Source organism: Vipera ursinii, assembly GCF_947247035.1.
Source record: "Vipera ursinii genome assembly, chromosome: 5".
NCBI classification, from domain to species: domain Eukaryota; kingdom Metazoa; phylum Chordata; class Lepidosauria; order Squamata; family Viperidae; genus Vipera; species Vipera ursinii.
The window spans coordinates 73,550,122-73,567,973 of record NC_139518.1 but is presented as its reverse complement, the minus strand read 5'-3'; the positions used below and the strand labels follow the sequence as shown (position 1 = coordinate 73,567,973).

The window sequence follows — 17,852 nt, the reverse complement described above, 5'->3', positions numbered from 1 at the left end:
GAGCCGCAGGAGAAGGCTGAAAGAGCCACATGCAGTTCCAGAGCCGTGGATTGCCAACCCGTGGTATAGGACAATATATAAGAACCACCGTTTCTCAATGAAAGAAGCAAAGGAAGCAGTTTGAAGGGATGTTTTTGCTCAGATCTCCAATGAAACCAAACACCCCTTCTGTGCATAGCCTTAATAATTAGGGAGCTGATTTGGTCTAGTGCAGGGGTCAGCAACCTGAAACAGTGAAAGAGCCACTCGGAACTGGTTCCCTCACAAAAGGAAAAACTGGGAGCTGCAAAAAATGTGTGTGCATGCGCATACATGCACGCATGCACAGAACAGGGTTTGACTGAAGAGTGGAGCCAAGGCGAGATATGCACCTACCCTGCATATTTGAATTGATTGGTTGAACTTTTTTAGTCCCACTTTTTTTTTTTTGGACTGCACATGGCAGAGGACTGGGAGCCGCAGGAGACGGCTGAAAGAGCCGCATGCGTCTCCGGAGCCGCGGGTTGCAGACCTGTGGTCTAGTGGTTAAGGCATCAGGCTAGAACTCAAGAGACTGCGAGTTCTAGTCCTAGCTTAAACATGAAAGCCGGATGGTGACTTTGGGCCAGTCACTCTCAACCCAACTCACCTCACAGGATGGTTGTTATTGGGAAAATAAGAGGAAGAAGAAGTACTGGCTACATTCAATTTTGTAGCTACTAAGATTGTTGGTCGTGTAGGCACAAAGGTAGCCAAGGAAATGATTGAAGCCTGGGAAACAGGCCCCTTGTCAGTCAATAGGAGTGCTGATTTACCAGCAGCTTATCAGTACCTAAGAGCTGAGGACTTAGCAGCACAAGGAAACAACAGCCAATAACCAGCCATCAATACACCAATCAACCAATAGGAAGGCACCACATAAATATGGTGCATAGAATACCCCAAAGCACACATTCAGGTAGAGAGAATTTCCCTGAGGATGGGGGCTCTAGCACGAGTCTGAAAGCTCAGAAGACTAAACCTCTGGTCCTGGTGACCGATCCAAATTGGATCTTGCGGTATTATGTATGTTCACCATCTTGAGTTATTTATAAAAAATAATACAAATAGTTGACTTACAACTATTTGCTTAGCAACCGTTTGAAGTTACAGCAGAACCTCAAAACAGGCCAAGTAGCTCTGTCCTGGAAATGGGCACCATTTCCAAGTGGCCACAATTCATTCTCTCCCAATTTGGCACCCACTTCTGGGACAGAAGCCAAGCAGCCTCCACTGTGTAGGAAGTGCAGTGTAATGGCTGCTTCCAGAAATCCACAGTAAAAGTTAAGTGACTGATGGGTGACAGGGTGGGGAGGACAGTGTGGGTCCCATTGGGGTGGGAAGCAGGCCTGTGGGGACTCTAAGGGGCACATGGTGCCTCAAGGAGTGGAGGCCTTGGGACGCTCAGGGAAGTTGGACCTATACCTGCACTGTGCTTTCCAGAGCCTTCCCACCCAAAGCATCCCATGCTCCACTTTAGCATATGCTATTAATTTAATTTTAATTTTTGTTAAATTAACTCTATTGGAGAACACATAGAGCAGCAGAATTGGTAGTAATCATCAAAGCAGAGTAGGAAAGTCGGCCTCTGTTGAGAAATAAAGAGATAAATATCACTGCTCTAGATCAGGGGTAGGCAACCTTGGCTCTTTTATGACTTGTGGACTTCAACTGCCAGAATTCCTGAGCCAGCATGGCTCAGCTTGGAAGCCTCTCCCTTTCCCCTCAGCATGGCTGGCTCCGGAATTCTGGCAGTTGAAGTCCACAAGGTTGCCTACCCCTGCTCTAGATTCAAAAATTCAAAACAAGGTTGGCAGAATATTTTGCTACCGAATATCAAAAGTGCACCCTTGGTTAACTCAGCAAAAGCAGCAACATTGGCAGTTGGAAACAATGTTAGTGAATGCAGTTATCCAGATTAGTAAAAGTGAGCATGGAAAATAAAAAAAATCTAAATGTATAAAATGTATAAAAATTGACTTTTATAAATGAGCTTCAATTGTTTTCTAATTATCCAATGAATCTGAAAAATACTGATGATGACTTGGGGAGGTATATACGGCAACAGCAATGTGCTGTTTCCCTATTTCAATTAGTTTACTAAACACCTTAGTTTGAATGTGCTAATTAAGACTCTTTAAATCTTTTGAGGGTAGTATTTTATGAGTTATTATTCCCTGAGCTATTTATTAACAGAGCAGGCCCTAGAGTTATGTGGAAGACCTTTTGTCTATAGCACAGTGAGTACCTCTCCCACTCATTCTAGAGGGAGAGCTAGAAAGTCTTCTGATGTTGGCTTCTGTGGGAGGAGATGGCTTTCTTCCCATTTCAAAATGTCAAAAGTACAAGGAAAGCTCATGGGAATTAAGGTTCTAAAAGGCAAGAATACAGGAGACCTGGTTGGAATATAAATGGGCTTCCTAGAAATCTGCCTTTTTCCCACCAGTGCGTGGATAAGCTGGATGTCTCTTCCTGCTGTAGAAGGTCCTTCACAACAAGCACAGCATACCTTCTCTGTTCTCTCTTGCTTTCAACCTGTAGAATAACGCTTTCTACACCTCCAACATTAAACTAGACTGCCTGCCTCTCAAAAGGAATTAAGACCTGATTCTTTTTTTCCCCAAGAATTGGATCTAGGAATCAACTATGGAGATTCTGTCATCCAAGTCACGGCTGTCCTAAAGGTGCTTTTTTAAATAGGTAACAGGATTTCTTTTTCCTAGAAGACATTTCGCTTCTCATCCAAGCAGCTTCTTCAGTTCTGTATTGTTCCCTTGAATTTTTGTATTTTATTATGTAGCTTTTATTGATTTTTTCCCCATTATTGATATTATTTGTTGCCCCGGGTCTTGTGTTGAGGAGAATGGCTACATAAGTTGACTGATTAAACATATACGCAGCTTTCTTAGTTGATCCAGGACATTCTGGTTTGAGGCCTAGCACAGCTGTCCTTGAGAGAGACCCTATTGGGGGTGAGGTGGGGGAATGATCCTTGTTGGGAACTATTTTTTTCTGCCAAATAATGTTTTGGCTCAAGACATAAAAATTATCGTTTTTGTAAAGGAGGAAATAGACAACCGTGTAGCAACATGATGGTCTCCTAGAAGAGACAGATGGGTTTGTTAATGTTTTATGAAAACACTGAGACAATTAGGCACCATACCTACATCTTTTCCTTAGGATCTCTGGGGAGAAGATTACAGGGACTTTGAGGGGTATGGAGGGGGTAGTATTTGGTGAAACCAGCATAGAAACAGGAAAGTAGAACTGCCTATACATTGGCGAAGGATGGTGAAGGAATCAGGCACCTGGTTCTGTAATCTTCCACTTCCTCTGGTGTTCAGACCATCTGGATCCCTGAAGTTGTGGTTGCAAGTGTTCCATTGGTCATAAGAGGGCATGTGGTTCACAGCTGGTCACTTGGGAGCCACTGTGTTGGCCATGATGAATTGGAATCACTGTCCAATGAGGAAATGCTGTATGATACTGAGTGGCGAAGGCCAAGTCACTCCATCACCTCCTTCACTGAAAATCCCACAAGAAGCCCCAAACTATCTCTTGCTATTTATTAGTTTGCTATCTGAAGCTCTGAGAGCAAAAAGTGTGTGATCAAAATGGCCCTGATTAACAATGATGGGAAAAGCTTGTATGTGTTTATATTCTCTAGAGAAAATGATATTGCTAAAGCAAACAAAAAACAAAACTGTAATTATAAAGCTTCCCAATGCAAAATTTACTAGGAGCAGCATGCAGATCTAAAAACAGTTTCAATAGCTAAATACGGTTAACAGAAATGAACATAATATATCCCAGGAGGAAACAAACATGCCCGATCTGAACAAATATTGCATACCAATGTACACACCAAGACTTATCCCAGAACTTCGGGGAAAACCAGGTTTTCAGAAATCATTTAAGGGCTTACAGAATCAGGGCAGCTTGAACCTCAGGGGAAACCCAGCGGGTAGGAGCCACAGCAGAGAAGATATGCCTCCTAGGTTCATCAGATGTCATTTCCTAGAGGGAAAACCTATAGCTGCTACAGGCCAATCAATTAATAAATTTCCATCAAGCAATGCTAAGCCTTAGTGGATCTTTGGTGATTAATAAGGAGAGCTGAAGACTTAGAGATGAGTTTATATAAAATGGGGTGAGGAAGGGAATGGAAGCATTTGGTTGCATTGTAAGAGATGACAATAAATTGTTAATACTGAATATACTTGTTAGGGGTGAAGAGAGAACTTTCCTATATTTTCTTCTCCCCCCCCCTTTTTTTTTTGTTTAGGTTTCATTTTTTAAATGTATTTTTGTAGTAGGTTTTTGCCTTATCTTAATATAATCCCTCATAAAATTATGCAAAAAGCAATGTTGACTCTTAGTGACTACATAGATAGATCTTCTCCAGGATGATATGTCCCCAACCTTTCCCTTCAAGTCTTCTAAAGGTGTACCCATCACTGAACAGGTAGTCCTCAATTTACAAACCACAATTGACCCCAAACGTTTTGTGACTAAGACAGTCATTGAATGAGTTTTGCCCAATTTTACAACATTTCTTACCATAATTGCAGTTAAGTTAGTAACATGACAGTGAAGTGAATTTTGTTTCCCCACTGACTTTGCTTGTCAGGTCACAAAAGGGATCACATGATCCTAGGACACTGCAACCCTCATAAATACATGCCAGTTACCAAGTGTCTGAATTTTGATCACATGACCATAGGGATGTTGCAGTGTTAGAAGTATGAAAAATGGTCGTAAGTCACTTTTTTCAGTGCCACTGTAACTTCAAATAGTCACTAAACAAATAGTTGTTAAGTTGAGGACTACCTATAATTAAGTCTATGAATCTTGCTTAATTTGAAGCCTGCTTACTTGTGCCTTGAGTGAAAACTCTATAATGCTCTATGATTACTTTGTTTGTTTTCTTGTCTATCAATAGTATTCTCAGGAATTTTCTCCTACACCAATGTTCAAAAGTGTAATTACTCTAATTTAAGACAACTACACTACAAATCGTCACAGTAATAATGTACTTTTATTCCAGCCAGATAAGTGAATGTATTTTAATGTATTTAAAGTTTCAAGGTAAAGAAATCGAATATCTTCCAAACAATCCAATTTTACTAAAGGATATTTACTCAGTAAAACTATATTGTCCCTTAATGGCCCCTGTAGAATGTCATAACAGAACAAAAAAATAAGAGATTAATACAGTAAATAATAATGTATTTATCATTTTAATACAACCAATCATTGGTTAATTTCAGTATGACTTTTTAACTGTGGACAAAAAAGACATATCTGACATTTTCAATATATATTAAATGTACCATCACAAGTCTTCCAATTTGTGTATTTACCATAAAAATTACTGTCCTTCAAAGATGACTTCTCGCAAATGAAGATGAAGTAAGCCTGCTTCTGGATTGTACAGTATACACTAGTAACTCACTTTCTTTCTCTTTTTTTTTGCAACCAAAAAAAATTACACAGAGACAGTCTGAATATGTAGTCCAGAGGAATTTTATCTACTGTTCTGGAGAAAGATTATTCAATTACGCAACATGTTTAATATCTCATCCAGAAGAGTCCATTACAGGTTGCAATGAGAACAAAAGGAAGACAGACGAGTCATGAAGTTGCTGTCCCAATGAAGGGCTTATTCAATGACATCATGATGCATGTGCATAAGTTGCATAATTTGTATGATGAGATCACCATGCGTGTCATTTACTGCCCTTCCAGGCAACTCTGACCATTCTTTTATTCAATAATCACATGTGTTCGGCTAAGAGAACTAGAAATAAGGATTTCCAAAGTACAGTGAATGAGTACTGAATAGATGAATTTTCCTAAGTTGTAAATATAATAATTTTAAAAAATGAGGTATTCTCTCTTTTCAGTAGATTTGATGACACATCTAAAAGTACTATTTACTACTGCTGACATGAACAGCTAAACAAAAGTAGTTAATTTATGACGGAGATGAACATAGCTTAATAGAATGAAGGCAGCAAGATTCATTATTTTAGTGTTCACACTAAATGCCAGCTTTGCAGTTTCATTTGAAACCAACAGCGATCATGAAACGTCATGAAAGATTTAAAAAAAATCTCCTAGAGCGATTACTAAATGAATCATTATCACACTAGATCAGTAAACCCCAGAAGAAAATAATAACAATAATAATAATAATAATACCAGTGTCTTATAATTTAGGTCCTTTTTCTACTCAGTGCCTTATTTTCAGACACAATCCATAAAAATTGGCCACACTGCACATTTATCTTAAAAATGTTGTATCCCCATAAAAATGCCTGGTACAAAGACTGAAGTTAATGTCCATCCCTAAATTTAAAAGATCAGCTAAAATAAGTTTAAATTATTACAGTATTTACAAATCCAGCAGGTAGAACAGCTATCGTGGCTTCTTTCCCATCTTCCTAGCAGCTTTCATCCTTCAAGCAGCTTTGACAGCTCCCTCAGCTTCTAGAAGCTTCCTCATTTATCGTCAGTCATTTTGAGCAGTTCTAGAAGAGCCCCCACAGCACCAAAATAACCCTTCAAAATGATTGAAAAGGAGGAGTTAGCAAAAGCAAATCCAAACTAAATTATTGCAATATTTAACAAATTTAACACTGGGAATATTTTTTAAGACTGTGAAAGAAAATACACAAAATCATAGAGAGAAAAAAATTAGCATTAGGTCATTTGTATGCATCCAGCCAATTAGTAAATATTAGATGTGAGAAATAGGTATACAGAACCCAAAGAGATTATTCTTTTTTTAAAAAATACCCTCTTATTTTTAAACAAAGTCTTCGCTGATTCATTAAAAAAATAAGTATTCATATTTTTTACCAAATTTTCCATCTGTGACCATTAACACTCAACCCAAAACAGCAGCAGAAGCCTGTTCACAAGTTTAACATGTTTCAAAAGATAATCTTCTTCAGAATAATTCAAGCAGGGAAAAAAGTGTGTGGTAAAGTTAAAATTCTCCATATACACTAGGGCTGTGCAAAATCTTTCAGAAGGTCATTCTGTGGTTCTGCTGAGGAACTCAGTGTCACAACAGTGCATCCCCTCAAGGGCTTAGCAAGGCTGTTCCACACGCTGGCTGAGCTTGCACAAAACACACTTCTGCCAAGACTGCCACACAATGTCATCTGTGCATCATTTCACACAGTTCTAGTACAAACCAGCTGCTGTTATCTATATGGTAGGATATATCAATTAATTACTCTGATAATGACTTCTAATAGATTTCAGTTAGTTATTTATTTACTTGTGAAATTTACTGGCCACCCGTCAAGGTAACTCTGGGTGGCTTACAATCGTAAACAAAGGGAAGGTAGAAAATTAGCAATGCAATCCTAGCCATCCATCTCAGAAGTTCCACAGAATAAAAAGGAACTTGTTTTAAAACAAGCAGATTAACTGCAGCCTCCTTACTGCTTTCCAATAGGAGTTTATTTCTATAGTCTCTGCTGGATCAAATACTCTTACATCAGCAGAAGGACCCAAGGAGATGAAGCCTAATGTTCTTTCTTGCCTAATATTCCTAGATGCCCTCACAACTTTACTAAAACAGATGCTTTATGCAGATATTTCCTTATAAGACCAATATTAATTTGTTTTCCCATTCATGATTTAGAGCAGGTTTGGGGAACTCTGGCCCTTTTATGACTTGTGGACTTCAACTCCCAGTATTCCTGAACCAGACATTCTGGCTCAAGAATACTGGCAGTTGAAGTCCACAAGTCATAAAGGAGCCCTAGTTCCCCACCTCTAATTCTGAGTGAAAATAACCAATAACGATAGCAACGACAGTAAGTGATTGATGTTGTAAGCCACCCAGAGTCGCCTTGCAATGAGATGGGCAGCACGCAAACTTAATAAATAAATAAATTCATTACCATATTAACAAATATAACGCTTTCTTTTTGAATTGTTTTTACCTCATGTTCCAAAAAGAGAGCTTTCAGTTGTCCCTTTGACCAATAGTCCATGGCATAGGCTAGCACCTTCATAGCAACCATGTTGATTCTCAGGAAGTTGCCTACAAACACCACTCGATCAATATTCTGTGAAATTTAAGTAAAATAGCTGAGTTATGTGCAGTTAAAAGGATCTTATTTTCAACGTTATACATTGAAAAATATTCAAAAGTGCTTAGTTGAAATATTCCTTTGGTGTTTTGATAATAAGACCTCGGATGGACAACCCAAAATGGATGAACTTGTTTATGTAACACAACTGATCCTAAGAAATGTTTTTCTGTAAACCAAGCAACATGAAAAAGAAATTTAAAAAGCAATAATATTGTTACCATATAAAGTTTATTGAAGACTCATTTTATTCACTGACACATAGCAAATATGTTATTTACCATCACATAATCTTACATTTATTTATTTTTTTAAAAAATAGCCAATCTCTATAGATTATGAGAATAATCTCCAGCATATCAATGAACTGTGAAGGGTAACTATTCAGGATTAACAGCACTTCTTTCTATATAACCATGCATAGAGCTGACTATTTTTTCATCGATAAATGTTCTACTATAGGTCATCTGGAAAGAATTCTGATCATATATATCCAGTGAGCATTAATTTTGATTCCTAAATATAGTGGATCATCTAAACAATATGTGAGTAATTTAGTACATTCCAGAAAGTGTTTATCAAAACAATTATTATTTGTTAGCCATATCTTTACTGAAGGAGTAGAATCTGCAGCTGAAATGGGGAGGAAGAGTTAAGAGTCTGGGTAGCTTGGGGGAGTCGGTGAAGGATACAGAACTTCTCACCCTACCCCCCAATAACTCTTGGATGCTTAACTAGTTGTTCTCAAGAGAGTGCAGTTAATCTGGTGAGATTCTTGTAAATAGGCAAGTAGCAATAAATAAGCTTGGTATGTCTCTGTTTTTTGCACCTGACAGCTAAAGTACTGGACTCTGACTGGGCAGAGTCTGACGATCAGGACACGGGCAGTCTTGTCGATATTACCTGGGAGGAGTTTGACTCCGGAGGAAGTGGACAGGATTATGGGGAGGCTGAGCTCCACCACATGTTTATTGGACCCGTGCCCTTCCTGGCTGGTTTATGCAGCCCGGGAGAGGACACGAAGCTGGTTCCAGGTGGTTATATCTGCCTCTTTGAGTGAGGGTAGTTTCCCCGCCATCTTGAAAGAGGCAGTGGTGAGGCCTCTCCTCAAGAAGCCTGCCTTGGACCCAGCTGTGTTGAACAACTTTCGTCCAGTCTCCAACCTTCGCTTTCTTGCGAAGGTTGTTGAGAGTGTGGTGGTGCATCAGCTCCCTCTGGTCCTGGATGAAGCGGATTATCTAGACCCGTACCAATCGGGTTTCAGGCCCGGGTACAGCACGGAGACGGCATTGGTCGCTCTGGTGAATGATCTCTGGAGGGCTCGGGACAGGGGATATTCCTCTGTCCTAGTCCTATTAGACCTCTCAGCAGCTTTCGATACCATCGACCATGGTATCTTGCTGCGGCGTCTCAGGGGATTGGGAGTGGGAGGCACGGTTTTGCAGTGGTTCTCCTCCTATCTCCTGGGACGTTCGCAGTCGGTGTTGACAGGGGGGCAGAGGTCGACCTGGAGGTCTCTCGTTTGTGGAGTTCCTCAGGGGTCGGTCCTCTCGCCTCTCCTGTTCAACATCTATATGAAACCGCTGGGTGAGATCATTCGTGGCTTTGGAGTTGGGTATCATCAGTACGCTGATGATACCCAGCTTTTCATTTCGACCCCAAACCACCCCAGTGATGCCCTCGACGTGATGTCCCGTTGCCTGGAGGCGGTTCGGGTCTGGATGGGGAGGAACAGACTTCAACTCAACCCCGACAAGACTGAGTGGCTTTGCATACCGGCATCCTGGGTTATTCAGGATATTCCATCTCTCTCTATGGGGGGTGAACTATTACCCCCCGTAGATAGGGCTCGCAACTTGGGAGTCCTCCTAGATTCACGGCTCAGTCTGGAAGACCACATAGTGGCTGTGACTAGGGGGGCCTTCGCCCAGGTTCGCCTGGTGCGCCAGTTGCGGCTCTATCTAGACCGGGATGACTTATGTACGGTCACTCATGCGCTCGTGACCTCTCGTCTAGACTACTGCAACGCTCTCTACATGGGGCTGCCCTTGAGGACCACTCAGAGGCTCCAACTGGTACAGAATGCAGTCGCGAGAGTTGTGTTGGGAGTCTCCCGATACTCCCATGTTACACCTCTGCTCTGTGAGCTGCATTGGTTGCCAGTTGTCTTCCGGGTGAGATTCAAGGTACTGGTAATGGTGTTTAAGGCCCTACATGGCATGGGTCTGGAGTACCTTAGGGAACACCTGCTGCCGGCATCAACTTCCCTCCGCCCTGTGCGTTCCCACAGAGAGGGCCTCCTCAGGGTGCCACCAATCAGAGAATGTCGATTGGTGGCCCCCAGGGGGAGGTCCTTCTCTGTGGGCGCCCCGGAGCTATGGAATCGGTTACTGGTTGAGCTCCGGATGGCGCCCGACCTTCGCTCCTTCCGTCGCGATCTAAAGACATTCTTATTTGAACAAGCCGGCCTGGCCTGATGGGGGATGGGGGGGGGTTATTGTTATTTTAATATTTGTATTTACTGTTTTTAGTTGGGCATATATTTAATCCCTTTTAACTTTTGTATCTCTGTATTTTTTATGCTTGCCCTGTTCACCGCCCTGAGTCCTTCGGGAGAAGGGCGGTATATAAATAAAATTATTATTATTATTATTATTATTATTATTATTATTATTATTATTATTATTATTATTATTATTATTATTATTATTATTATCAAATTCAATATACTATTCTCATCTCTGAAGTAATGCATTTCCCCAAGTATTAAAGAAATGTTATAAATATTGTGTGAAGGCCTGAGTTTTACCAAGTCACAGAGGCTTTGTGCAATTCACTGAAAGTGCCTAGAGATAATTTTGTTCTCATTATGGAGAATTAAACTTAATTTTGTTGCTGGCAGTGATGCTAATCACGGAAATGACCAGAAAATGTCTGACGGTAAAGGAAGAACAGAATCTCCAGGCATTTACTAGAATTTCAATATACTACCACCATCACTACACATACACAGTCTGGAAGGCACATGGAGGAAGGCTATCAAAGGGTTTTCTGTGATAGCCTTCCTCCATGTGCCTTCCAGACTCCAATTCTCCATATTCTTTACAATGGCCATAAGAACTGAGGGATTCTGAAAGGTGCATAGGTTGGAACAGACTATCTAGAATTAATTCTATCACTGCTTGTAACAAAGATATGAATTTATGCCACAAAAACCAAAGGAAAAAAAGACAGCAACATCCATATTCTGGACAGAAAGGACTGCTGGCTTGAAAAAGGTGTCAAAGAGGCCAACTCCATTAAGTTTGAACAGTCCTCTTGCAAAATAGGAGGAGGGATACAGCACCACCTATCTCCTGTTTACAACACAGTCCTTTCAGCAGTTCCAAGAAGGTTCCACACTCATTTGCACTATTCAGGTGACCCTGAGGGCACATGTGGTCTCAATGACTCTCAGAAAGAGTGCTAACAACCAGATGATGGCAAGGAATATAAATCCTTCCATTCTCACCATTCAGTCAGAACTGAAGAAGCTTCTTAGATAAGAAACGAAATGTCTTCAAGGAAAAACAAAGCCCAGTTGCCTTTTGAAAAAGCACCTTTGGGTTCATCATTATTTACTCTTGTGTATTTTATACATCAAAAATATCTTTATTCTCTTCTGCCTCTATAATAAGGCTATTCTGAAATTCACCAGCAGTTGAAAGAATAATTCACTACCAACTGCAGTGAATTCCTTATTTTGATAATACTTTTTCACCTTTAAAGAAGGAAAAATTAATTATCACTCAAGCTTGTAGCTAAACAAGCATCAGCTTCTTTTAGTAATTATTGCAAGTTATTTTTGCTCTGAAATGTTGGAGGTGCTAACATGACAAAGCTTAGTGTTAATCATGCTTGTCTTTCTTGTTAACTAAGTGTGTCCTCTATGATCCAGTTTAACCCGGGTTTACTATAGTCAGTAAAAATATTGCTTCAGAAACTTTCTTGAAATAAGGTATTACTAATACTTCTGAACACTTTACTACATTAAAAAGCCAGAGTCACCATTTTGGGTCCAATGAGTCTAATGAGGTGGATTCATTATTTGGATGCACTAGAAAAACAACTGCAACACTCAAAACAGTCCCTCTGAGTTCAGACCACAGTTAAAAGTTTCTTGAAGTGAAATTACTATGGAATTAAGATGCTGCACAGACAGTTTTCACAATTTTCGCAATGTGGACTCCAACTATGTATTTTAAGGCATAGGCTTAATTTAGATTTCTCCCAATATTTTTGGAAAATCAATGCTCAAGCTACGTGCTCATTTGCATTCTCCTCAGTTATTATATGCAGTCTCATTTTAATCAAATCAAACATGGTCCACCATAAGAACAAGCTATTGTCTGTCACAACTGCAAAATCAGCAAAATTCCATCTGTCCTACAAAACTAGAGACTATTCTTTGACAAGGCTCCCAATTTGCTAACCTAAATATTATATTATACTTGCTAATAGTTTATTATGAAAACAGCTGTTAAGCAAGAACTCAAAGCCAGAATTCAAAAGACTGCATTAAATGAGCAAAAATCCCAGGAATTCCAGACTTTTGCAAAAAGCTGCTGGGATCCAATGATCACCGGACTGCATATCTAAAATTGCAGCCAATTTTTGCTGCCCGAACAGAAATTAGATAGTAACAGAAATATATAATTTGTCTGAAATATAAAGAATCCCATTCACGTATGATCTCACAAGCCTTCACAACAATAGTCATCTTTCAAAACTAAAGAGGTCATATTAAGAGTTCTCACTAGGTCTCTTTATATGAAATGAAAGCTGTGTTGCTTATTGCAGTTAACTCTCTATGCTTTGATAGCCCTGTACAATGCTGCTTGAACTCCATGCCACAAGGCAACACTGTAAAGAAGCTGAAAGCAAAGAGGAAGATCGGAACCACTTATTATTGCAGAGGCTTCCACTGATATTCCTACGTAAAATATTCAGGAATATTAAAAGCTGATGGTCACCAATACATAGAAGCAACAGACAAATGTCCTCAGCACGATATACTAATATCTTACACCTGCATTTCACCTAACCCAGGGGTGTCAAACTGCCAGCCCGTGGGCCAAATGCGTCATCAGGAAACCGTGCCCACCCCATTGCCGGCAATGGAGAAAAAGGCCCGATACGTTGCGCGATGTCACAAGTTTGACATGTCTGACCTAACCTATTCAAAACCATCAAACTATCTGACAATATGCCAGATGTTGCTCTGTATCTTCCTTCCTCTTGTCATATATTCCCTTACTTCCTTTGACTTGAAAAATGTCATAGAGAGGCTCTATATTGAACCTATATGCTGCTAGGTTTTACCAGTGGGCAGGTAAGATAAATCGCTATTATTCACAGCATCTATTTTAAACTTAAAAGTTACTGTCTGGGATACGTTATGGCCAATGGCAATTTGTTTGAAGAATTACTGATCTTTGTAGTTGAACCAAATCTGATCTCCCACATCCAAGTTCAGCATTCTAGCAATGATACCATACTGATAATAATTTGTAAGTGCTAGTGATATTGCTGAGGAGAAACACAGGCTCCAACTTTCCTCTCTCGAAGCTACCATCAGGCTCCTTGGGACAAGCCCCCTAAAAGAGCAGGGAAAAACCTGTTTTGAGCTAGTCCTCACTGAGGAAGTTCTGAGGACTTGGGAGGATGGAAAGCAGTCTCAGCTGATGAAGTTTCCAATCACTGATGTAGACTTAACCACACGTACCTTTAAAATACTCTGATATAGCATGATCAAATCAGATTGCATCACTCGTATAAACAGGTATTCTTATGGCTTTACCTTTAAAAGATTGTGTAGTTTTTCTCTGCTATGGCTAAAGTATAAGTCAAAAGGTATATAGAGCTCTTGCTAATTGTTATGACTAAAACAAAGTTTCTAAAATGTAGATTGGAAAAAATTCAGACCACTGGACCAAACAACATATGCAAATCATACTGATTATACTTCCTCAATAACAACCGAACACTACCATTAACTTGATGGGGGTCCATATGCTTTCAGTGTAAATATTGGAGGCTTCAAATAAAACAGCACATCTGAAAAGTAAATCATGAGCAAATGCTGTACAGAAGTCCACTTAGAGGCCCAAAGAATTAGAAGTCTCAGGAACAGTGATCATTCTACTTAGGTGAAGTTCTTAACAACTTAGCAAAGACATACTATCTATAAAAATTATCATTTTAATTTTTTAAAAAAAAATAAAAACAGTAGGACCAGTTTATCTCATGCAATAACATGCTTTAAAGCAGGGGTATCCAACCTCGGCAACATGTCTGGCTCAGGAATTCTGGGAGTTGAAGTCCGTAAGTCTTAAAAGTTGCCAAGGCTGGATACCCCTGCTTTAAAGGACCGTTCAGTGTTTTCATTGGTGGGAGAAGGTATATAAACTAAAACCCCAAATCTTCTTAGTAACCCAAAACTAGCCTGCTATTAAAATAATCTCACCTCATTCAAGGCGCACATCCGAGCAATGGAGCCAATGTTATTGGTGATGGTAACTAAGGTTGCTCTTGCCAGATCCTCTTTGCTGATAGTCTCTCGCTTTTCTTTGCTCATCATGTTGCCGAAACTGTGTGATAATACTAGAGGATGTGATCTTTCTTATATTTTTCAGAAAAGCCAAGGTTTCTAAAAATACGTTTTAAAGAATTTGTCTGGGATATACAGTCATTCATTCAGGAAGCAAAACACACACTCACCTACAAATACAGAGAGCTGATCGATTCCAACTATAGGTAATTTTCACTATCGATAAGTGTAACTTTATCAAGCATATAAAAGCTATCACAGAAGAATCAATGTTGCTTTTGTAAAGCTGAGTCCTGGCTCACTGACCTTCTAGCATTCTCAGAGAGGAACTTTAAAAAGGATATTGTAAAACAATCAAGGATACAGAAAAGTCAAGTGAAAATAATTTAGGATTTGAAGAGTACTAGTGAGGAAAGCTTACAATATGGAGGCTTTTTAGTTTAAGAAAAAAAAATGATTCAACAGAAGACCATGACAGAAACTAACATGAAAAAATTCTCAGAATACAGAATTCGATTTTTTTTAAAAAAATATTACTTTACACAGTGCATTGTCAAGTTTTGAAATGTATTATTGCAAGATACGTCTGACTGGTTTCTAAAGGAAATTGGATCAGTTCTTGAAGGATATAGCTCTTGCACAATTATCTTGCTTTTACTCATCTAAAACCAGCAAGGCCATTATACTAAGGAGCCTTGGATCTGATCAAGCATAATTTTTAAGTTCTTATGAACAAATTTGGATGAAGTGTGTTTATTCCAGTCCTCTCAGATAAAATATAGATCAAGAAACTAAGCTATGTTGGCGTTACTGTACACAAATTGGGTTCCTAAATCACGTAACAATAATCACAAATAAGCTGTAGGGGTTCTGATAAATAAATCTGGAAAGTAGGTGTGCCAGACCTACAGTAAATCATTCTTGCAGCTTGGCAATTAATTTGAGTAATAGCACTGATAAACTGAATTATGCATAATACAATTTACTGTTTTCCAGATGCTGGTTGATTTTCTGATTTCATTTTACAATGCTACTGCAAAAATCCATTATATTTCATTTTATATTTAATAATACATATGACAGAAGATAATTAGCTGTAGACCAGGGGTGTCAAACTGCCAGCCCACAGGCCGGTTTCATCATACCGAAGCTGTGCCTGCCCCATTCCTGGCAATGCAAAGAGTCGTGATACATCGTGACACATCACGTGATGTGGCGAGTTTGACACCCGTGCTGTAGACCATCTAGTGCAGCAACCCTCAACCTTTTGGGTATCAGGGACCAATTCTGTGGATAGAAGTTTTTCTGCGGACTGGAGGGGGCATGGTTTTGTGTGCTGCCTGCATCCTGCGGTTGGGGGTTCACTTGTTTGTGTGCACTGTTTTCTTGCATGCCATGGACTGGTGCCAGTCCATGGACCAGGGGTTGGGGACCCCTGATCTAGAGCCTTAAAATGCTTGCTTTTAACTTCTATAGCAGAAATGCCAAACTCGCGGTCACGTGACATCGCGCAATGTATCAGGACTGTTTTGCCATTGCTGGCAATGGGGTGGGCGTGGCTTCCACGTGACGCATCCGGCCCAAGACCCGACAGTTTGATACTCCTGTGAGCATGCTGCAAAATTTAGCATTTTACTGGATGTTTAGAATGCACAAAATGCAATTGAAGCATTCAAAAATTATCTCACAATCTACAAAAATCCCATCCTCCCTCTCCATATGGCCTTGTCCACTTTGTGTTTTCATCTTGTTATTCACTGCAACCTTCAGTGTCAAACCACTCATTGCTGTAACAAAGAAGTGGCCATCAGGCTGCAAAATATTTCCTATCCCTGTTACAGGACAATAACAGCTGATTGTTATTGCTGCAGCTGACTAAGATGGAATGATGGGGATGGTAGTTAATTAGCATGAAGCAATATGCTATTGTTGAAAAATACACATACAAACAGAAGACACTGAATTTGCATGCTTGTGACTTGTCCATGCGTACCTTGATGCAACAGCAGATCCTTGAAGACCAAACCGTTCATAATCTCCTCCATAAATATCCTTCACCAGCTTATCAACATTGGTGCTGTCTCCTTTAGCTGCCATTTCTAGAGCTTCCTCAAAGGTGTCACAGCCAGTCAGCAAACAACACAGACCCAGGAATGTACCACCACCAAGACTATAAGGCAAAAATGATCATTTCCATCATTGTGACATTGGTTATTTTACAAAAGAATCCAGGGCCCCCCCTATACGCAGCTAGGCACTGAAGCTGCTTGCAGATTTAAGGAAAACAGTAGGCAATTAAGACTGATGATTGTATAGACTTAATTTGTGCACTGTTTCCCATCTCAGTGAAAGCAGGTGATATGAAAGATACAAAAACGCAGAACCTTACAGCCAATTGTGACATTCACTTCTTTGCATTATAAATCTATTCACCTGTGCCTATTTAATTCCTCTTCGGGTGTCATGCTTTGATCAGCAACATTAGAGAGCAGATATTCACTATGTTCCTGATGAAACTATTCATTTTGAAATAATTATCTCTAAGCAGGCATCATACATTTTCTTTACTTTGAAGCTTTATTCTTCGGTTTGAAAAAAACTTCATCTATCTATATTAAAATTAGATAGCATATTTACTGTACTAAATGAACATCTACTAAAATGTAGCGCAGTTATGTCTGTATGTAAGTTGCTAGTCTCTCAAAACTTACATGACTGCTGGTTGTGAGAATGCTAAGCAGAAGACTTTATCAGTACCTTTATACATTTTAAAGCTTTATTAAACATGATAGGAAACTGAATCCATGTTGATATTTCTATTATTCAGAGGAGACTACAATAGGTAATATATTTATTTATTTATTTATTTGATTTATATACCGCCCTTCTCCTGGAGGACTCAGGGCAATAAAAATAAGAATACAGGATACAAGATTTAAAGTTAAGTGATTGTGCCCAATGTTGTAGGTTAGTTAAAATAATGTTAAAACCCAAACCCATCAGGCCAGGCCGGCTTGTTCGAATAGATAAGTTTTTAGATCACGCCGGAAGAAGCGAAGGTCGGGGGCCATCCGGAGTTCAGCTGGTAAGCGGTTCCAAAGGATTGGTGCACCCACCGAGAATACTCTCCC

General features: G+C 39.7%; 1 protein-coding gene across 6 annotated transcripts in view; it reads right to left on the bottom strand.

Annotated features, from left to right (window-relative positions):
- Window positions 1-522: 522 nt before the first annotated feature.
- Window positions 523-17,852, bottom strand: part of PANK1 (pantothenate kinase 1) — a 49,035-nt gene continuing 31,705 nt past the window's right edge. For 5 of the 6 annotated variants that reach the window (XM_083364136.1, XM_083364137.1, XM_083364138.1 and 2 more), the window contains 4 exons: window positions 16,715-16,891; window positions 14,638-14,761; window positions 7,983-8,108; window positions 523-6,582 (listed from right to left, as the gene is read on the bottom strand). In XM_083364136.1, coding sequence (XP_083220262.1) covers window positions 6,523-6,582; window positions 7,983-8,108; window positions 14,638-14,761; window positions 16,715-16,891 — 487 coding nt within the window. In that variant the 3' untranslated portion in view covers window positions 523-6,522. Of the gene's footprint in view, window positions 6,583-7,982; window positions 8,109-14,637; window positions 14,821-16,714; window positions 16,892-17,852 lie in introns of those variants that run through there. The other variant, XR_014492699.1, reaches the window with a different exon arrangement.